The sequence below is a fragment of the Octopus bimaculoides genome, chromosome 3, assembly GCF_046866305.1.
Source record: "Octopus bimaculoides isolate indiv1 chromosome 3, ASM4686630v1, whole genome shotgun sequence".
Taxonomy (NCBI): domain Eukaryota; kingdom Metazoa; phylum Mollusca; class Cephalopoda; order Octopoda; family Octopodidae; genus Octopus; species Octopus bimaculoides.
In genome coordinates, this window is record NC_142930.1 from 48810513 (window position 1) to 48834278 (window position 23766).

A 23766-nucleotide genomic window follows, 5' to 3' on the forward strand; every position below is an offset into this window, starting at 1 on the left:
TAAAATAATTACCAGCTGAGTAACTGGTGTCAATGTAATTGATTTACCAACTCCCCTGAAATAGCTAACCTTATACCAAAATTTGAAATTAAAATCTTCAAAGTTAATTCATAGTAAATGTTACATGAATTTTTTATTGCTTTCGTTATACTGAAATTTTTCATTTTTTAAAAATATTTTAATTTATTCCAGGTGAAAACAGATTTGGAGCAGTCGTTACATATTCCTAGAGAAAAGCTTGGATGGTTGGATACTGCATTACTGTTACCATATGCTTTCATGCAGGTTAATTAAGAATTTAATTTCCTTTTTGTTTTTGTTGTTTTGTGGTAGTTGTTATCTACCCCGATAAGCAGACTTATGATCAGAAGTGTTCCATTTGTGACCTCTTTGTTTTATTTCTTCAGCATAGTGCATCTAGAAGTCTATTACCCAGTGTACCCTTCCATTTTTAAGATAATAGGTGATATCTGAAGGGGATTTGTCTACCATTTCTTGCAGGTTAAGGAACTAGAAAGAAGCTCTATTGTTAACTGAGGATGATGTTTTAGATTGAAGTCAGCAGATCTGTGATCAAAGATTTTCCTTTGGTAAACATCCCTGCCTTTTTTCAGGCACCATGTATCAAGAACTACTTCATACAATGTGCCTTTTCTGTTTTTAAGATGGTAGAATAGAATTTGGAGTTTATCAGCTATTTCTAGCAGGTCATGTAACACTGTAGAGTCCCTTTGTTACTATTGTTTTAGTCCCAAGTTGGTCTTCATTGAGTGTAATTATGATCAAAGGCATTCTATGGCCATTCATCTTTTTTAGGTCTAGTGCTACTTAAAGCAGTTGCTTGACAGAATTGGTAGAGCGATGGACAAATGCCATGTAATATTTGTCCTGGTTCTTTGCATTGTAAGTTCAAATCCTGCCATAGTCAACTTTATCTTTCATCCTTCTGCAGTCAATTTCTGTGGTTGGCTTCCCTTCTAGTCAGCTGATTACCACTGATTAGTTTCATTTAAATGAGAATGCTAGCTAGTTCCTAGTGTAAGTAAAAGACAAGGGTTTGAGCTATAGCCTAACAGCCTTTTCTCATAAAAACTAACTTGCTACCAGAAACTATCCCCATCCCCCACAAAAATAAAACAAATTTTTTATAGCTCTAAATCTGCTGTAGATTCACCTGAAAGAACTAGGTCATCAACAACATATACCTTTCTCTGTGAATCATCTTGTGATACATCTGGACGCATCATCAGTAATCAGGTGTTTCAGGTCTCTCAACATCAGACACTCTCACCCAGGCTCAGTCTCATCCAAGGCTTGCACCTCTTAACCCAGAGCCACCATGAAGCAACCTACGCTGCCTCCACAGCTAACTACCTTCTGCCTACTGGGCCCCTGTCATGCCAAGCATGCTATGAGCTCTGTTGAGGAACTGGCCTGAAAAACCTCTGTATCTCACCTTGATAAGATCACACCTTGCTTGCCACCCATTGCTTTGCCATAGCTCCACTAACTGCATATTTTCTGACTCTGCATATGTAGTTCTCCCAGAGAAGAGAGTTTTGATAGAATTACCTGCTTGGATACTTCTGAGATTAGTGTCATATCTGGCCTTAGTCATGATGAGGTGACATTTTTTGTGAACTTAAGCTGCTTCCCCAGGTCAGCTTTCAGCTCCTAGTCATTTGCTGTTGCAAGGAGGCCCAAGGAGATGCACATAGCAGCTAGCATCATCTTTATGCCAACCATAACAGAAGGAATTAAACTTCTTTCTTGGGCAGAAGTGCTTGCAATGACTAATCCCACTTCAGATGGTGTCTATTATGACCTTGTAAACATGGTTATATCTCCCGCAGTAATGGTCTTTTCCCAGGGCTTTTGAACAGCTACTGAGGATGTGCTTCAGGGTTTCTCTCCTTGAGCAAGAAGTTTCTGCAGTTAGTTGGTCTTAAACCTCTCTGCAGGATTTGCTCCAGGGTTCCCCTCCTTGAGCTAGAAGTCTCTGCAGTTAGCTGCTCTTAAACTCCTCTGTTAAGGCTTGGAGGACCATCAACTGAATCCTGCAAGTATTTTGTGCTTAATTTTAGCAACATTTTTTATTGCTATTTTTTTATTACATTTAGTGTAAGTTAGAAAGGAGGTTACAACTGTGACTGACATTTTATATTTTAATACCTCTTTCTCTCTCTCTCTCTCTCTCTCTCTCTCTCTCTCTCTCTCCTTTACATCTTGTTTTTAACTCTAGTATATATGTTCTGTTTATATTGTGGTCTTTCTGGTTAATAAATTACTCAGAAGATGTGAAGGTGCATCGCAGGCCTAGATTTATATATGGACCAATATGAGCCATGGCCCAGGGGTCAAGCCTAAAGCTTGAAGTTAAAAATTAAAAAAAATATATTTACAGCAATAAAATAAATGACTTGTATTTTTTTTTACTTGTTTAAATTTTCTAATCCAATAGAGTTCTTTTAAAATCATTGGGCCCTCTTTTGATTTATTGGGCCCTTTACGTTTGAAACTCCATTAAATTTAACTGAGCCCCTCTGAATCTACCAAGGTACTTTTAAGTTTTGGGGCCTCTTCAAATTGTTTAGGGTGCCTAGATTTGATGGGGCTCTATTGTGTTTTGAATTAACAAAATCATAGAGGCCCAGGTGCTCCACTGGGTATAAACCTGACCTTGGTATCTAGTTTAGTGGTTAGGATGTTGGGCTCACAATCATATGAGCCTCAGTTCAACTCCTAGACTGGATGGGCATTGTGTCTTTGAGCAATTATACATTTCACATTGTTCTTGTCTACTTAGCTACAGACAAGTGGCAGCCAAGTGCTGATGCAAACCCCTCTCCTTCTTGCTGTTGCATACTTAATATTCCACTGATTCAAAGTTGGGAAGGTCGAGAGCGTGTCTATGTCTAATCATGACTACTTGGGCTCCTAAAACAATAAGCCAAAGTGTGGTATAAGCTATAAAGTCATACTTGCAGTTGACAGTTATGTCAATCAAAGAAAAAAAGGGGAGATAACTCCTATGACATGAGCAGTCTGAGACTAACAAGATTCATGAGGTGGGGATTAATTAGAAGTGAATATTGTAGTGCTTTTGGACAGAAGCAGAATAGAAAATGTAACAAGGTGAGGAGAAACGAGGTTGAGAAGGTATGCTGCTCGCTGGTTCAAAATAACAGAGGCTGCTATAAAGCCATAGAAGAAACCCAAAAGAAGCCAGTCATCTGTGAGCTAGTAAATTCAGCATGTTGGTGAGAAAATTCAACTAAATAATGGTCTAACACAGTGGTTCCATATGATCCTTGGGGGTCCATATAAAATTTTGCTGTTAAGGTTTATGTGCAATAAATTGATTATACTTCTACAACACAAAATATTATTATTTTTTTTTATACAATTATAATATTTAAATTCAAATTACGACAAACGTAAATAAACAAACGAAGTTTGCTTTTAGAAGCGTTGAGATGTCTTAGAAAGTTAAAGAAGTGATTTTAAATTCTCAATCACAGAATAATGCTAATAATATAGCCTGAACAGGATAAACTACCCCTATTTTTGCAGAAAAAAGTGTAGGTGGCTAGCTGTAGCCACCTACACTTTTTTCTGCAAAAATATAATATTTAAGTATAAAAATATAATAGGATGTTTTTAAACATCGAATGGCTATGAGGGTCCACCCGAATAAAATAGGAATCAAAGGAATCCATAGGGGAAAAAATGGTTGAGAACCCCTAGTCTAATAGATGAGGAAAATATTTGTTATGAGAATATAATATACCAAAATGTATTGACAGTGTAATATATTAAAATTTCAATGGAGAGCAAAGATTTAGTTTAGACGATGTATTGTAAGAAAAATAAACATTATATGTGTATAAATTACTAAAATCTTGTCTTAGATATTACCCAATCAGAAGAAAGAGCCCTCTATCATAACTTTTCAGTTTGTTTCCTGCTCAACCTCCTTATCCAATGATCATTGTTTATAGTGTTCGTCAGTTGTATATATGTTGATTTTAGAACAAAGAAAACCAAGACTTTTGCTGCAAAATATCAGTTGCCGATTAGCCCCAGATCAAGCTTGGTCAAAGTGAACTATGATTAAAGGCAAGAAATTTGGCTGCTATTTCTAGTCAGTCAAGCAACCTTGTTGAGGTATTTCTGATGCGTAAATAGTTTCACAAATCAGCAGAAAAGATCTTGTGTTCTCACTCTGCTTACTAGAAATAGCAGTCAAACTTCCTTTAGATCACATCCTTCTGTCTTAAATAAGGAAAGGGCATATCATGTATGTCCCTGAAAAGATGGCAGGGATGCAACTGAGATACCTTTCTTTGCCGGTCAGACTTTGGACTAAACAACTACCACCTATTTATGGGTCTTGTGCTTAAATTTATTGCAGGAATCATATTGCATATTTAAGCCTTTGTATATAGTTTTACATGCTCCAACTCACATAGAAACAATGACCAACTATTTAAAGTAATAAAAGTATTTAACTTATCCACTTAGATCTCAGAATATTTTAAGGAAATATTTTATTGTATTTCAATTTACATATTTTACTTTATAGATATCTTTTCATATTATTTCAACTTTCAGATCCTTCTGGGATCAGTTGGAGACAAAATTGGGCCAAGGAAAACATTTGGGTTTTGTCTTGTTTTCTCTGGTTTGTCAATGGTAAGTTTATTTCTGATTTATCAATATATATTCTGTGAAATTATGATGTTTCATCTCCCTACCCACCTCTCTCTTTACACACACACAAAGATTCACATTCATGTGTTAGAGATAAGTGGAAATGCTTTAATATTGATTAAAAAAAGACTTTTTCCCATCAACCACAAATATTACTAGAAGTTAGTTATTGATGCACTGTAAACATTACCAGCCTAATAACTCTTAAATAGATGCTACCTTGCACCCATGGTCAGGCCAGGCTTATTGCCTGGCTCCCTGTGCATCAATGACACATCTTGTCCACTTACTATTAGGTAAGTTGTGTATTATAAAACTAAAAGAACCGTCTCCCAACTCCAGATGTAATAGAATCCCACACAAATTTTTTTTTGTTTACCTATAAGTTAATTGGAGGTGAATGTTCATGTTACAGGATTGATATGATGTAATGATGTGGCAGCTGGTGTATAAGGTTGTATTTTACAGCAAGAATTCTTCTGTTGCTGTGATTTGAGTGGTTGTAGTGACATGGTACTGTAGTCTTGTGCTCTAGTGTTGTGATTATGTGGTGTTGAAGTGGTAGATGATGTTGTTTAGCTGTAAGGCAATCCTAGTTGAACAGACTTATGATAAAAGGTGTTCAAGATATAACCATCTTGTCTGAGATATAGCATATCTTAGACTACATTATTTTGTGTCTCCTTTTTATTTTAAAGTAGGATATCGTCATTATCATCATCATCATTTAGTGTTCGTTTTCCATGCTAGCATGGGTATGGGTTAGGGTTAGGGTTAGGGTTAGGGTTAGGGTTAGGGTTAGATGGTTTGACTGGGACTGGTAAGCTGGAGAGCTGCATTGGCACCAGTGTCTACTTTGGCTTTGGTTTTTCTGGCTAGATGCTCTTCCTAACGTCAACTACTTGGCACATTGTACTGGATATTTGTCGTGTGTCACTTGCACAAGTGCTTTATATATGTCACCAGCACTAGCAATGACCACGATTCTGTTAGCTTGACATGTCTTCTCAAGCACAGCAAATCACCTGAAGTCTCGGTCACTTGTCATTGCCTCTATGAAACTCAGCAACCAAAGATCACATGAAGGAAATTTGTGTGTTATTTCTTACAGGTGAAGCAACAGCATAGCGGTTTTCATGGTGGCACTACTCCTTTGTTAGTGTCGGTTATGGTACTGTAATGTGTGTGATATTGTAATGTGCTTTCTGGTGGTGTTGTAATGTTTTAAGCGTGTTCCTGTAGTATTGTAATGGTGTTATGTGATACTGTAGTGATGTACATTTTGTTGTTTAATTCCAAGGTAAAGTGATCTTTGGGGTTCTGATATTCTGGTATTCCATAACAGTATCGTTTTTTGGTGTTAATAGTGTTGTGTAATGCTATAATGCCATGGATTTTGATGTGGTTCAACACTAACTTCTTAGTTAAACTGAGACCACATTCTAATTTTAGTTTCCAGCTGGAATTCATTTAAAAATTAATGCATTTGGAAAAGCATGAATATCACAACACACCATACTCCTTCCTCTGAAACCCTTGGCTTTAGACCTATGCTGACTGGTAGAGAGCCTGATATAGACAGCATTTTACATTGTTTTTTTCTGTAGCTCTGGGTTTTGATTTTACATTTTACCAAAGTAAAATCTGCCTTTTATACTTGCTGGGGCAATAAAATAAATACCTGTAATTTACTGGGCTAATCTCTACCTAAAAATATCTTCACTCTCCTTTTCTTTACAAACAAAATATTGCATATTCTTTTATTCTTTTACTCTTTTACTTGTTTCAGTCATTTGACCGCGGCCATGTTGGAGCACCGCCTTTAGTCGAACAAATCGACCCCAAGACTTATTCTTTGTAAGCCTAGTACTTATTCCATCAGTCTCTTTTGCAGAACTGCTAAGTTACAGGGACGTAAACACACCAACATTGGTTGTCAAGCGATGGTTGGGGGTCAAACACAGACACAGAACTACATACATACATACGCAAACACACACGCACACACACACGCACGATGGGCTTCTTTCAGTTTTCGTCTACCAAATCCACTCACAAGGCTTTGGTCAGCCTGAAGCTATAGTAGAAGACACTTGCCCAAGGTACCATGTAGTGGGACTGAACCCAGAACCCTGTGATTGGGAAGCAAGCTTCTTACCACATGTGGTTAAATTTTTAAAAAAATTATTATATATTTTGTCTTTTACTTCCAGATGACTTTTGGGATGTGGAGTAACTTCACTACTTTCGTCATCCTCCTGTTTTTAAATGGCACTGCCCAGGTAAAGTGACAACCTTTGATTTATTCTTTCTGTAACACTGACATGAAATAATACTCATTTGTCTGTTAGAAGTTTTAGGGTAAATGTACAGTTGTCTCCCTTGATTCTTTAGTTTCTATCTAGCTGACTGGTTTTTATTATAACGTTACATTTTTGTAACAATATAGATTATCATTTAACGTCTGTCTTCCATGCTGGTATGGGTTGGACAGTTTGACAGGTGCTGGTTTGCCAGAGGACTGCACCAGGCTCCTAATCTCTGTTATGTCATACTTTTTACAGCTGGATGCACTAGTAATGCCAATCACATTACAGAGTGAACTAGGTGCTTTTTATGTGGTACCAGCACAGACAAGGTCTGTTGTGGCATGGTTTTTTTATGGCTGCATGTCCTTTGTAACACCAACCAATTTACATAGTGGACTGGATGCTTTTTTATGTAGCATCAGCACCAGTGAGGTCACCAAATAACCTGCAAGAGCTATTAAGAGGAGGAGTGGTATTGGAGGAGATGGTTTTGTGCCAGATGATGAGAGGCTAGAGTGTTACAGAGGAACAGAAAAAGGTGTCTTGCTGTAGAGGAGATACGTGGTTACTCTAGTCAGAAGGAGGGAGAGAGAGAGTAAGTGAGATTGAGAGAATGCGTGAGTGAGAGTGAGCAAAAGTGAGAAGGCATTGATGTGCCAAGGCATGCTTTCAAAGTACAGGAATGAGAATATAATTGGGATGGTAGAGCATCATGAGTAGGGAGTTCATATAGGTGGGGAACAACAAGATAGAAATGTTACAGTTGGCAAGGGCAGGGAGGATTGGATTGGGCTGCAGGAGTGCGAAGGAGAGATAAACATAGTGCATAAAAAAGAGGAAATGTGAGGAAGAGGAGATGTTGTTTGGTTTATTGGGGTTGAGTGTGTGAAAACTTATTGTTACATGTGGGTGAGTGACTACTCCTAAAACTCAGTTTTGCTGAGGTGGGTGGGTCTTCTTGAGAATCTTATATTACCAGACATCTCAGTTCATTGTCATCTTCAGATTGGTCCTCACTACTGAGGTGGGTGGGTCTTCTTGAGAATCTTATATTACCAGACATCTCAGTTCATTGTCATCTTCAGATTGGTCCTCACTACTTCATCTCATGTCTTCCTATGTCTGTCTCTTTCACAGGTGCCATTCACTTTAAGCAGTTGGCTCTTCTTTATACAGCTGTCATCATTCATACACATTGCATGTCCTAACCAACATAGTCTTCTCTCTTGCATGCTGCATCTGATTCCTCTTATGTCCAACTTTTCTTTTAGTGCATTTGCACTTTGGCATACATGCATATTGATGTTGCAAATCCAATGGAGCATAGTAGCTTCATTCCTCTCTAGTCTGTGCATGTCATATGCATTAAGAGTTTCACTACCATGGAGTATAACTGTCCATATACAAGCATCATACAACCTGCCTTTTACTCTGAGATAGTTTTTTTGGTTGTCATCAAAAGTATTAGGTTTCTGAACTTCCTCCATCCTATTCTTATTCTAGCAACAATACTTTCAGAACATCCTGTACCACTGCTGATTTGATCACCGATATAACAGAATCTATCTGCAACCTCAAAAGAGTCTTCTGGGCATTTGAAAGTAACTGGCCAAGGGTGTAATAATGTGCCTCTCTGGGATCCTAAAGGAGGACCTGTGTCTGTTAAGACAGGGGTTTTCAAACTGTGGTCCGCGGACCACAGGGGGTCCGCAAGGACAAGACAGGGGGTCCATGGACAGCAAATACTTTTTATGGGCGATTTGATTTTATATATGTTTTTTAATTGAAATTTTTTAATTGACAATAAACCTATTTGTTAAATACTGTTAAATAAATAAATGTAAAAATATATGTTATTTTAAGCAAATATTTATGTATAAATTTCATAAGCGTTTATAAGGGGGTCCCTAAGGTAAAGCCTGAAATATAAAGGGGTCCGCAAGTCAAAAAGTTTGAAAACCCCTGTGTTAAGATGCTGCTTGAAGGAATCCTCTGTAGATCCCAATGTATTTGTGTGTCTGTGCCTCTATGCCAGTGGTGCCGCAACTGTTGTTGCTGCCATTATCATTGCCATTGCTCCTGCTGGTGCTGTTGCTGCTGGTATTACTACCATTGTTGCTGTTAATGCTAGTGTTGCAGTTGTTGTTACTGTTGGACACATTGTAGATAAAAACACAGGCTTCTTCCAGTTTCTATCTACCAGATCCACTCACAAGGCTTTGGTTGGCTCAAGACATATGTCTACGGAGTCATGCAGTGGCACTGAACCAGGAACTATGTGGTTGGAAAGAAAACTTTTCACCATACAACCACACCTGCACCTTGCTGATATTTTTTCCCTTTTTTTCCCTTCACCACTGTTTACTGTTTACATTCATAAATTGTATTCTTAATAAACTCAAACAGGTTACTGCCACATATTGATTGGACTAGTAAATTAATTTCGTTAAATTAAATTTAGTTTACATTAACATAGGATTAGAAACTGTAGGCTACATGTATGGTTATCTTCCTTTATTCTTTTTTGTCTTTTTTTCTGTTCTATCTCTCTCCCTATTTTCAATGTTTCTTATAAAACAAAGTAGCCTAAATAATTTATGGTCAAGTATTTGTAGGAAGATGGCTAGTGCATTAAGTTCAACTAAGTTTATAGTTCATTAACTTAGGCTTGATCAATGAATACATATTTACTTTTAAACGAGCAGAATGTGCAGATTTACTGGGATAGATATGAAAATGGAAGAGTGTGAAATATGTGAAGATCATCTTTTTTATGTACCTGTGGATTTCACTTAGTGAAAAAGCAAAGATGACTTTGTTTAGATATAAAGAAGACTAAATTTTTAAGGTTCATTCATGAGACAGCAAAGAACACACATTCATTCTCTGTGCGAGATTAGACTCGGAAAGTTTGTGAGGAACCCATTGACCCAATTTGCTGACTTTTCTGATGGCACACAGGTGTTGATGAATGGTTGAATGACCAAATCCAAGCTTCTCTGCTAGTTCCTCAACAGTTATGATGGAATTTTGTTCCACCAGGGTTTGCAGGACGTCTTCTTTTAGGCTGTAGTTTCTGGCTCGGAATTTCTGGAACCACCATTGACATTGACTTACACTTATTGTCTGATCCCCATATACTGCATTAATATTCCTTGCATTTTCCACTGCATTGTTGCTTTTATTGAACTCATAAAACAAAATATGCTGAATATGCTCCTTTGTCCCTTCCATTATAGCTTTGAAAAAAATAACCGTTAAAATCGAACTGCACACTTCAAAACTTGCACTAAGAATAAGTACAAGATAAAATTACTACCTGCTTTTATAGCAAGTTGATGCAGGTAGTTTATCCTGTCCCCCTCAGACTTTTAGTTCATGCAATTGAAAAAACTGCATTATTTATGGGATGGCCCAATATATATTTAGAAATAAAATAACAGATTATTAGAAATCTGTCCAATATCCGCAATAAAAAATATTAGTAATAGACAGATACAGTAAGGAGATATAGCTCTACTTTTGTTTATTGTGATGACTATCAGTTGTGTTTATTAAGCAGAAAATTGTTCAGATTTGTGTTTAAGAACTGAGAAATAGTGAAGAAATATCTGAGAATACGATAACAGAGAGTGCTATTTAGATGTACTTAATCTTTGCCATCATATGGAAACTGTGGTATGAGTAGGAAAACACCAAATAGCATTGATATTTTTAAACATTTATTTGCAGGCACAGTGCTGGCCAAATTGTGTGAAAGTATTAGGAGAATGGTTCCCTGAGAGATTACGTAACTCTGTCTTTGGAATGTTTGGTACATGTGCATTTGGTGGTGGAATCATTGGGACAGCTCTTGCAGTAAGTATGAATTTTGTCATTTAAAATATATATATATATATATATAATGTATATTTTAACCCAAAGTAGTCATTTTGAACATCTTGAATGGAAACTGTGATCAAAATTTCCATTCAAGATGTTCAAAATATCTCCTGATATATTCTATGAATAGGGGTGCATCTCATATAAAATATTCACAAAAACCAGAACTTTCCCTATCCAAAAGTAATGGACAAAGGTGTTAGAAAAGTTACATTGCAAGATGTAAATTTGCATTAGTTGCTATTACTGTGCTTAACTCGCCACAAAACATGAAGGTAATGCAGTCATGTGGTGAACTTTTTGCCTCATTGCTTGCTTAATGAAAACATATCGTTAACTAGGCAACTTCATTAACATTACAAATAATGTTATGATATTTTATTTTCAGTTAAATCTTTTTGTGTTAATCTCACTTTGAAATCATTATTTTTGGCAAAGTGCCATTACAAATTCATTAATTTCACTTTGAAGTAAAATTTGCTTACTTAGAATTACAGATACATGGGTAACCTTCACTGTTTCTGTCCAGCAGGGTTTTTTTAACCCAATATTTACATGTTTTATTTATAGCTTTATGTGTGTTCCAAGATATACTGTTCCAAAAAAAAAAAAATCATGTTCTCTCAAGAGTTCATAAAATTCTTCGTGAAAAAACATTCGAGCGAGGTTGTTGCCAGTGCCACTGAACTGGCTCCTGTGCAGGAGGCATGTAAAAAACACCACTTGAATGTGGTTGTTTCCAGTACCGCCTGACTGTCCCTCGTGCCAGTGGCACGTAAAAGCATCCACTACACTCTTGGAGTGGTTGGCGTTAGGAAGTGCCTCCAGCTGTAGAAACTCTACCAGATCAGATTGGAGCCTGGTGCAGCCATCTGGTTCGCCAATCCTCAGTCAAATCATCCAACCCATGCAAGCATGGAAAGCAGACGTTAAACAATGATGATGATGATGATGTAATATAATTTTTAGTTTTTCTCTACATGTGTAATCATGCTTTGGGGTTTTTTTTTAGTATTTCAATTATTGTTATTGCTTTCACCTTCTTAAAAATGTATGTAGTTTGGAAGTAAATCTCAGTCTCTGTATTGGTAAATTGATTCTTCCTTTGAAATATTGCACCTTTTTTAAAACTGGGATATCCCAGGACATTTTATCTTTCCTTGGGAAAAATATATTCATGCATTTTATTGTAGCATGACACCTCAACATGGGTTGGATATTTCCACAAGTCTTTATTTGTATTAAATTTTAGAGCAGAACTTTTACAATCAGATAAACTTCTTAAGGTTAGTTAGCCATGAATTAGATGTACTGCAGTTTTCAGTATAAGCAAATGAAAAAAATAATTTAGATTGGAGAAAGGTTTACCCTGGTACCATTGATAAGGTTTTAAGTCTTTTGGAAGAATATCTAAATCTAACCAATTCTGAAACACAAAAACATGTCTGTTTTCTTTCTCGAACAGGTGTATCTCCAAACTTCCTATGGATGGAGGAACGCATTTACACTACCCTCTATCATCGTTGTAAGTATCCAACTTGGTATTTATCGTTTTTTAGTCACTTGTCTACTCTAATTAAAGATGTTCCAGCTATGACCACCCTTTCTGGGTTTTTTTATTTAGTGTGTCAGTGTATTTAGGATTACACTGCTCACTTTTTTTCATTCTTGATACAAAAAATATGTTGTCATTGAGTTGTTTGAGGAAGGTTTGATTTTTATTCATATTGACTTATTTAATCTTCGATGGTGAATTAGCAGCTGTTAGATTAAATATTGAACAGTATTTATTCTATTTAAGAGATAATATTTCCTAACATAGTCAAAGATACAATTCAGGTCCAAACAGCATCGTTCTGGTTTTTCACGTGACCATACCTCTTGGTCAACAGAATTCACTACTGATAATTATTTAATGTTTACTGCTGGTGCCACATAAAAAGCACACAGTACACCCTGTAAAGTGGTTAGCATTAGGAAGGGCATCCAGCTGTAGAAACCATGCCAGAACGGACAACTGGAGCCTGGTGCAGCCTCTGGCCTTACCAGCTCCAGTCAAACCATCCAACTCGAACCAGAATGGAAAGCGAGCATTACAAGAAGATGATGAAGTAGCAGTAGTATAACATTTGTACAAAAGTGTTATGAAGTGGCAGTAATCTTCCAAGAAACTGATTCTGTGATACAAGTTCAGTTCTCAGTTGAGCCGTTTCAGTTCATTTTCTCTTTATACCCTCAATTCCCAGATATTGTTATAACCTTATAGAAAAAGTAGGGGCTCCACCAGGCTGACTTGACCCTCTGCACACTATATGAAGATAGGCACTTCATTAGTAACTCTACAACTTACTAGTACAGACTTCCCTATATTGACTAGCATATCGGTAAGGAAGTTGCAGCTAGTAGCTATTGTTGTTTAGTTCCAGATCAACCTTAATCAAACAAACCTTATGATTAAAGCTATTCTGACACACAATCACATTTATTGTGGTTTTTGTTCAGGAATTGTATTTAGGACCACATTAACCCCTTTAGCCTTCAGATTATTCTGTCAAATGTGATGCTTATTTATTTACATTGTTTTGAATTTATCATGCATTATCTCATAGCTTTGAAATTTCAGTGATGTAATTGTTTATTTTGAGTATGACATAGTTGGGTAAGTGTTAGAAGCCAGATCTATCTGGTTTGAACATAATACAGATAGAATATTTGGGTTGGATATGACTAGTTTAAATAAAGCATTCTTGATTTAAAAAAATGATAGTGTGATTTGAGTGAGAATCGATTGCTATTTCTAGCTTATTGATCAACCAAGTATCCTCTACTTGTTGGCTCATATCATAGCTGATTGAGTCGATAGGTTGCCTGCCAGCTTATCTGTTTGATTAGAGTTATGTTACTGATTCCATATTGTATCTATGGAAGGTGTGGAGACGCAATGGTCCAGTGGTTAGGGCAGCGGACTCGCGGTCATAGGATCGCGGTTTCAATTCCCAGACCGGGCATTGTGAGTGTTTATTGAGCGAAAGCACCTAAAGCTCCATGAGGCTCCGGCAGGGGATGGTGGTGAACCCTGCTGTACTCTTTCACCACAACTTTCTCTCACTCTTTCTTCCTGTTTCTGTTGTGCCTGTAATTCAAAAGGTCAGCCTTGTCACACTGTGTCACGCTGAATATCCCCGAGAACTACGTTAAGGGTACACATGTCTGTGGAGTACTCAGCCACTTGCACGTTAATTTCACGAGCAAGCTGTTCCGTTGATCGGATCAACTGGAACCCTCGACGTCGTAAGCGACGGAGTGCCAACAACAACTATGGAAGGTACACTTAACTCTCATGAAACCAATTCACTTATCTGAAAATTAGATGTACAATAATGTCCAGTTTATTCTTGTAAGTAGCTAGGGACTGTGTATAACTGATAAGAGTTTTTGTTAGTAAATAGTGGTGATTTCATATCTTTCCATAAGGCCTTTTGAATTATATCATGATGGCAAGATCTACAAAGGTTTCCCAACAGCCTAATAAATTACAAAATATTAAACTTTCTTTTTGATTAGTGTTTGTTAGTAATAACTTTTAAAATTTTGTTTGAAATATTCTTTCATGGGTCCTAAGAATGTTTTAGGAAACACTGTCTCCTACTTTCAATCCCTACATGAAAAAACAAAACACTTGAAATGTTGGTCATAATTTGAGTGCTGTGATGGCTAGAGTGTGTGTGTGTGTGTGTGTGTGAGTGTGAGAAAGAGAAAGTGAGAGTGGTGGGTGTTTTCATTGTCTAAGCACACTAATGTGTGCTTATGAATGGTATGGCACTCGGGTTAATTATTGTTTAGGTTTACAACACACAGATAGACATGAACACACACACACTCTCTCTCTCTCTCTCTCTCTCTCTCTCTCTCTCTCTCTCTTTCTTTCTCACACGCACACACACACACACACACACACACATGCAGTCATTCACTTGTATATAACAGATAATCTGATATACATGAATATATTTGATCTGAATTTATTTCTCTCTTTCAGTTGTCATTTGGTATTCTTGTATTTATGTTGTTTCAACAACCAAATGAATTAAACATCGAAGTGCCTGGCAAAGGTGACAGCTTTTTCTATTCTCAGTAATTTCATTTTTGTCATTCTTGAAATTTCTAGAATTACAGTTTCATTGTAGGTTAAATCTAATCCATTAAAATCGTGTGTGTAACACCACCATCATCATTTCTTGCATCCAATGCACTCAGCCACCATAAAATTATGTCCATTACAAAATCCAGTCTAAGTTGTGGTGTCGTAGTGCAAATTCTTGATAGGGCCTCTAATGCTGGACTGGTCAAAGGATAAAGGCCAGACTAATATGGACTGCCTCTCCCCAGAAGTAAACATGGGTTTGCATAGGATCAACACCTCTACCTATAAAAAAAAAGCAATGTTACAGAGGCATTGATGTCAATTCATAACCAACAGTGGAGAAAAGTTTTCAGTGGTTTATAAGTATAAAAGCAAAAAAATGAAATTATGTGCCAATTTGATTGATTGATTGGTTGAACATCTCTAGTGTCTCAAATCACTAAAGCTCAGGTGACTAAGTGAGTTAATGATTGCGTGATCTTGTGATGTGGGCTTAAGGATTATTAACCAAAATATGAAATATATGTTTTTCTTTGTTTTTAGAATATTGTTTATTGTTTCTATAGAGAGAAATCTTCAAAGCATTCTTCATCAAGAACATTATAGTTCTTGATGAACTAGTCTTCATCGACTATTCAAAGTCAGATCCAAACAGATGTTTTAAAAAAACCTATTTGAATCTGAATAGGTGCTTTAAAACCTAATCAAAAGCTTTTTAACAATTGAATTGCAAAGGATCACATATTCACTGACTCTATTATATGTACTTTTATTATTTATCTGTGATGTCTGTGTTAGTTCTGTTATTATCTGTATGTAACTTTTGAGCATTGTTGACTCAAATTTCATTGCTCTCTCACTCAGTAATAATAATAATAATAAAACTATCACATGCTACTATGGTTAGCAGAAATGTTGCCTTGAAGTTTGGTGATATTGTGTCTCCTGAAATCTCAAGAATCTTACTTAGGATTCTTGCAGAAAATAGAATGGAACTTTTCTTTCTACAAGCAGACAATCCATGTCTCAACTGCAATATCCTTCAGCCTTCTTGGTAGCAGTTTGGGTATTGTTCCAAGTGCACCAATTACCACAGCAGCAGTTATTACTTTTTTCTTCCACAGTCTCTTCATCTTTTAGGTTAGATTCAGATATTTCTAAATTTTCTCAATTTCTTTGGTATCTATTCTATTATTGTATAGTTAGTGTCAACTTTGCCATTCATTTCATCCTTTTGGAATTGGTAGAATAAGAAGCAGTCAAGTACTGTCAGCTAGTCACATCATCATCATCATTTAACGTCCACTTTCCATGCTAGCATGGGTTGGATGATTTGACTGAGGACTGGTGAAACCGGATGGCAACACCAGGCTCCAATCTAATTTGGCAGAGTTTCTACAGCTGGATGCCCTTCCTAACGCCAACCACTCAGAGAGTGTAGTGGGTGCTTTTACGTGTCACCCGCACGAAAACGGCCACGCTCAAAATGGTGTCTTTTATGTGCCACCCGCACAGGCCAGTCCAGGGGCACTGGCAACGATCTCACTCGAAAATCCTACGGGAGCCAGTCAGGCGGTGCTGGCAACGGCCACGCTCAAAATGGTGCATCTCATGTGCCACCCGCACAAGAGCCAGTCCAGGGGCACTGGCAACGATCTTACTTGGCTTGCCGGGTCTTCTCACGCACAGCACATTTCCAAAGGTCTCGGTCAGTAGTCATCGCCTCGGTGAGGCCCAATGTACGAAGGTCTTGCCTCACCACCTCAGCCCAGGTCTTCCAGGGCCTACCTCTTCCACGGGTTCCCTCAACTGTTAGGGTGTGGCACTTTTTCACGCAGCTATCCTCATCCATTCTCAATCGTCTCTCTTGCACACCACAACTGATGCTTCTAATGTTCAGCTTTTCTCTCAAGATACTTACACTCTGACGGGTATTCACATTGACATTACACATCCAACGGAGCATACTGGCTTCATTCCTTTCCAACGGAGCATACTGGCTTCATCCAACGGAGCATACTGGCTTCAATACCTCTCCCAAAATAGTTCAGGCCTTGTACCTATGTTAGAAAAATTATTAATATTGTTATGCATCAAGGTTGTGAGCTGGCGGAATTGTTAGCACACCAACAAAATGTTTAGTGGTGTTTTGTCTGTCTTTATGGTCTGAGTTCAAATTCCACAAAGGTCAACTTTCCATCCTTTTGGGGTCAATAAAATAAGTACCAATTGATCATTGGGGCTAATGTAATTGACTTACCCTCTCCCTTGAAATTGCTGGCCTTGTGCCAAAATTTGAAACAATATCATTATGCATCTCTTCTCTAAGATTTAAACTCCTGCACCTTAGATCTGCAAATATATTAGATTCCCTACAATTTAGGGAGGTTGTAAGGTAGTTGTTTTTTTTTTCTCTTAAACATATTTTTGCCACACTCTTGCTCTCTCCCACTTTCCCTCTCGTTCTTGACCACTCTCTCTCTTTCTTGCTGGGTAACCGTGTATCTCCTCTACAACAAGACATCTGTTTCTGTCCCTCTGTCATACTCTAACCTCTCATCACCAGGCACAAGGCCACCTCCTCTGATCCACCCCCCCCCCATACTCACCTCAAGTTATTTGCAAGTTATTTGTTAACCGTACTAGTACTGGTGCCATGTGAAAAAGCATCCAGTGTACCCTGTTGAGTGGTTGGCATTTGGAAGGGCATCCTACTGTAAAGACCATGCAAAACAGACCTCTGTAGTGCTGGTGCCAATGTAAAAAGCACTCAGTCCACTCTGTAAGGTGGTTGACATAAGGAATCGTATCCAGCCAAAAAGACCATAAAAACCAAAACAGATGGAGAAGCCTGATGTAGTTTTCTGGCTTGCCAGCCCCTGTCAAACTGTCCAGTCCTTACCAGCATGGGAAACAAATGTTAACTGATGATAACTTACTTAAGTATTATGTTATTTCGAATATGACGTGACCCTCATTTTTTGTACTTAAAAATCAGTATATTTTATCATCTTATTTTTTCTTAATAGTTAGATATAATGTGTGTGTCCCCCGCCACCGAACCACTGTGTTGACCATGATATTTTGTATTAAATTTCTTGAATTATACATAAATAAAAACAATTCTTCATAGAATTAGGAAGATTATTATCATTTATATATGTATTTTTAACTCAGTGTAGATGTAGACACAATAGGCATGAAAATAGTAAAAAACTATTGAGTTTATTTCATGTTGCCATAATTTCTTTTCCATTTCACAGAAAATCAAAATCCGACAGAAGAAAAGAAAAAAATGAGTTATTTTGAAATCATGAAAATCCCGTAAGCACCTTTTAGTTTAATAAAGCTAATGAGTTTGATTATGTTGCTGCTGCTGCTGCTGCTGGTGGTGGTGGTGGAAGTGTTATCATGTACGTTGCTTTTGTCTTGGTATAAAAAATGGGCTACAGCAAATATTCTGCTCAATATCACAGATTTGCTTGTCAGTTGTTTGACCATAACCAGTTGAGCATGTCCCTTGGTGGCTGACGATATGTGCATCTCTGATCACGAGCAGAAGTAGTGGGGGAGCATCATAGCCATGTTTTGAGAGGAATCCTTTGGGGTTTGAATAATTCACCTTTGGAAACATGGGTGTTTTGCTCAACATCCTTAAACAAACCTTATTCAGGGACCTTTTGAGCAGGATGGGCTACTCAACCCGAAGAAAATTCTAACTGGGCCCCACCTGCGAGGTCATGCACTGTTTATCTTGATATGAGATCACCATGTCGCGCACATATGGTTGTGAAGCATGTGCCTGGTGTACCCTTATCAGACGGGTAGTCATGATGGATATATTGGGCTTTGTATATTTTACCCCAGTGTCACTTTGATGGCATGCACTGCTCTCTCACTCAATAATAATAATAGTCTGTTGTTGATGATGATCAAGGACATCACATGGGAGAAGAAGATGGGTTACAGTGCATCTAGCTGCAGCCAGTCAGGCTGACATGTGTTCAGAAGGTTCTGTGGCAGGTTGGTCACATATGACTGAAATGAATAGTCCAACACAACAATGTTAGTTCTGATGTTTGATTGTAGTATTAACAAACTACACTAAAACAACATTTAAACAAAGCCCACCACACAGCAACTTAGGATAGCTCTGGGAAACTGAGCACTTATGAAAGATACACTTGTTTTCAGTCCCATCTGGGATTAGATTAAAAGTAGATGGGGAAGTTGGGTGAGATTCTTCATGTTGTTGTTAACATGAAAATAGGCTTCGAGTATCTTTATCTTTTACTTGTTTCAATCATTAGACTGCAGCCATGCCGGGGCACACACTTGAAGAATTTTTAGCTGAATGAATTGACTTCAGTACTTATTTTAAAACCTGGTGCTTATTCTATCAGTCACTTTTGCTAAACTGCTAAGTTACTGGAACATAAGAACACCAACACCAGTTGTCAAGCGGTTGGGGAGGGGACAAACACAAATACAAACACACACATAGATGTGTGTATATATATATATATATATATATATATATAAGCCCGGTTTCACCTGGTCAGAGAACAACACAAAGAGAAAAACCGAAGACATCAAAAAAAAAAAAAAATAATAAAGGAAGAAGGGGACACAAAGTGTTGTTTGGGCGATGGATCTTGGTAGAAAAAAAAGTATGTCAGTCATGGTGAGTTAGTAAGGAGAGCAAAGCAAGACTGGACTTATGTGGGCTGGCAGGATGATGAAAAAATTGTGGAGTTGAAATTGGAGCAGTTGAAGTTGCCATTGTTATCATTGGAGTGCCTTTTGGTAGTCAACACTCTTCATCCTTCCCTTGAGTGCACAAATGGAAAGACCATGGGAACTGCCAACACGGGAGCAGCCAACATACAGTTGTCTGTGTGAGAATACTTGCTCTGTCAGATTCAAACCAACCACTTGCAGTGATTGACCCTGTGCCTTGTTGACTGTCATGGCAAAGCAGAGTTTGATGGGAAATTGCATCCATTTAAACTTGTAGGTTGTATCGGTGGGAGTGAGGAACAGGGGAGTTATAAGTACATCTTTGCCAGCCGCTGGTCCATTCAAGGTTGTTGCCTGCAGAACTTGGGAGCACAATATTTTGATAATCATCCATGTACCATTGCACATTATTGGAGCATCTAAATTCCTTAGCAGCATGATTGGCACGCCAACCTTCAGATGCAGTTCATGAGGTGGTAGTCCTGTGGATGTTTGGGGGTTAAGGAATTCAGGCGTAGCATTTCTCAACCTTATCATTTCGGTTCCCCTGTTTTGGTTGGAGCCTCCAGCTGTACGAAAATTCTCTGCCTCTCCCCCTTTCGGCAGACTTGTCATGGGCTGGCTGGTTATCTCAGATACATGGGGAGCTGAATTAAATTTTTCATCGACACAGGGGAGCTGAAATAAGTTTTTTCTATGTCCAATGGAAGCCAAATCGTGAAAAAGGTTGAGAAATGCTGATCTATAATGATGGTTTTTATTTAGGCACATTGTAAAAGTAATTATAAAGAATTGCTAAATATAAAGAAAAGTATGCTTTTTGAAGCAAATACAGTTAGAAAAAATATTTGCCATTTCAAGTCATCACTAAAAACAAAGCTCATCAATTTTTGAATGAAATAATAATTTTATTCTTTTATTGTAAGTTGTAAATTTCGCCCAAGACATAAAGCAAATAATCACCAAATGCATTGTTAAAAATCTGCAACTCAATAGGAAATATCTCCAAATTGATTAGAAATGCATAAATTTAATAATAATGATGCTAAATAAAATTTGGTCTAGAAATACCAAAGAAATTACTTTATATCAACAAAAAACAGACATGTACCTTTATAGAGAACAGATTGCACTCTAGTGAAACATATCAAATACACAGAGTTGAAATGCTGTAGGATTTTTCTTTTCGGCGTTGAATGTTAACCATCTCACTTCCATTGCACACAAACACACACATGCACACATTCACATTCACAAACTCCCCTTTTACATACACACACATATATTCACTCAGAGTTGAAATGCTGACATCACCCTTCCTTCCTTATTCATGCATCATCCCTTCCTTTCTCATTCATAAACACAAGAGTATTATTATAGGAGATTATCTCACTAACCACAGGAGCTATGAGAAAAATAAAAAAAAGTCCAGCATCATCACCGGATGATTCTATACATCTGTGTAATTTTTTGCGCAATTCCACCCAGCCATTTGACCATGAATCGCAAGACAAGAAAGAATTGCCCATGTCAAATTTATATGTATAGATAATTATAATTCAGTTGAATTAGGTACTGAAATTGAGTCATCTTGCTAGGTCGGTATAATCTTCACACCCAAACAATATTAATTGAATATTGAATACCAAGACTCCATGCAGGGGTGTTTGAGCCTGATATTCCTGCCGTGTGTGCGGACAACGCAACCCAGATAAGTGAAGATATCTGCTCTTGGTAATTCAGACATGTACTTTTATAAAGGTACTTTCTATAGTATTTCTGAAGTGTAGATTCCAAGTAGGTGAACAGAATATAAATGAGTAACAAAGATGTTCAGGTCTCAATTCCTTACAGCTGTTTCAAGTAGCTCCTTTGATTACCTTCGCCTTAATGAAGGTAGAGGTATTGTTTTCAGTCATGTTTGTTTGTTTGTTTGTTTGTCTATGGACAAGATATCTCAAGAACCGTTGGATGGATTTGGATGAAACTTTCAGGGATGTCTGGTATCGTGACTGGCATGAACTGATTAGATTTTGGGATTGATCCAGTATTGGACAAAGATTCTGGATTATTTGTTATATTTACTTTACTTTACATGATTACAATCTTACGTTGACTTTCAAGTCTTTCTCAATTATCTCCCATTAGGCTGTTTCCAAAGTTTTATTTTCAATTCTCTATTATTAATTTTACTCACGCCTCTATCTTAGTAAAAACTGATGGATAAAGAAATCAAACTACATAAACAAACGGCAGCAAAACCTTTCAGAAATTAAATAACACTAACATATTTTTATAATATATATATTATTTGCGCTGGTATGGACATGTGGTGAGAATGGAGGAGGATAGCTGCGTGAAAAAGTGCCACACCCTAACAGTTGAGGGAACCCGTGGAAGAGGTAGGCCCAGGAAGACCTGGGCTGAGGTGGTGAGGCAAGACCTTCGAACATTGGGCCTCACCGAGGCGATGACTACGGACCGAGACCTTTGGAAATGGGCTGTGCGTGAGAAGACCCGGCAAGCCAAGTAAGATCGTTGCCAGTGCCCCTGGACTGGTTCTTGTGCGGGTGGCACATGAGATGCACCATTTTGAGCGTGGCCGTTGCCAGTACCGCCTGACTGGCTCCTGTAGGATTTTCGAGCGAGATCGTTGCCAGTGCCCCTGGACTGGCTTGTGCGGGTGGCACATAAAAGACACCATTTCGAGCGTGGCCGTTTTCGTGCGGGTGACACGTAAAAGCACCCACTACACTCTCTGAGTGGTTGGCGTTAGGAAGGGCATCCAGCTGTAGAAACTCTGCCAAATCAGACTGGAGCCTGGTGTTGCCATCCGGTTTCACCAGTCCTCAGTCAAATCGTCCAACCCATGCTAGCATGGAAAGCGGACGTTAAACGATTATGATGATGATGATGACATTCATATTAACATTTTACAGTATACTTACATATATACATACTCTATACATCAATCTAAAACAACAGGAATACTAAAGGAAGGCCAGAGTTTAAGAGAAGAGAAAACCAAAAGGCTAGTTGATGATCTCTGTTCATAACTTTGAGAAAGGCATGAACATCACATAATCATATTTTCCGTCTCCTATAAATCTGAGACATTGTTCTCAAGTAAGAAACGAAAATTTTGTATTCCTATTAATACAGATTGCTATCATTGCACTTTCCAGGATGGTCTTTGATGTAGCATTGGCTGTGTTTTGTCTGAAGGTTGTCCGTTACTGTATGTTCATGTGGTTACCAATGTATTTATATAATGAGGTAAGATTATTTTATATGATTTTTCTCTTTATTGTTGGGTTCCAATGTCATTTGCCAGTAGTGTTCACTGAGTTAAGTGATTTGACATGTTGATACTGGATTTTAGATTCTTGCTGTTGATATGCCATAAAGTATTATTTTGTATGTTTGTCAACTGACTAGGAGGTATGTTATTCAATTCCTGTCAAGAAATTTGTCTGCTTAGATATGGAGCTCAATGACTATAGAGTTAAGACACTCAACTATTGACCTTTTTTCTTTCTCTTACATAATTTATTTAGTCAGTACCATTAGAAAACATTTGCTCTATGACAAAAGGTCCTGCCAAAATGCTAGCTCATGGAAAATGAATTTATTTCATTTTTGAACATTTTATACTATTTGCTAACAGACCAGCACTAGTTTCTTCACATCCTATTGTTTACATATTACTGATCTCATAATCAAAGTCCAGTGCCAGTGCTAGAGCCCCATATTATTTCACTAACTTCACATCACTGTGATTGTTACTACCACCAACATCAGTATTATGAAAGTAGGTCAGGAGAGATTGTGAAGTTGCTGGAACTCAAGCAGGTAATGTGTGTTTTATACAAAACATAAGAACAAAGGAAACTTCAGTTAGGTTCTTGTCAGGCAAAAAAACAAAGGTATGAATTTTTCTGGGTGGTTAACTGATTGTGAGAAACAGGATATGTAGCT

At 37.6% G+C, this 23766-nt stretch overlaps 1 protein-coding gene across 1 annotated transcript in view; it reads left to right on the plus strand.

Annotated features, from left to right (window-relative positions):
- Positions 1-23766, plus strand: part of LOC106876644 (sugar phosphate exchanger 3) — a 43517-nt gene that overhangs the window by 6851 nt on the left and 12900 nt on the right. Inside the window, exons 2-9 of the mRNA XM_014925259.3 lie at positions 193-285; positions 4615-4695; positions 6927-6995; positions 10755-10880; positions 12370-12429; positions 14944-15016; positions 18312-18372; positions 22974-23064. Coding sequence (XP_014780745.1) covers positions 193-285; positions 4615-4695; positions 6927-6995; positions 10755-10880; positions 12370-12429; positions 14944-15016; positions 18312-18372; positions 22974-23064 — 654 coding nt within the window. The remainder of the gene's footprint in view (positions 1-192; positions 286-4614; positions 4696-6926; positions 6996-10754; positions 10881-12369; positions 12430-14943; positions 15017-18311; positions 18373-22973; positions 23065-23766) is intronic.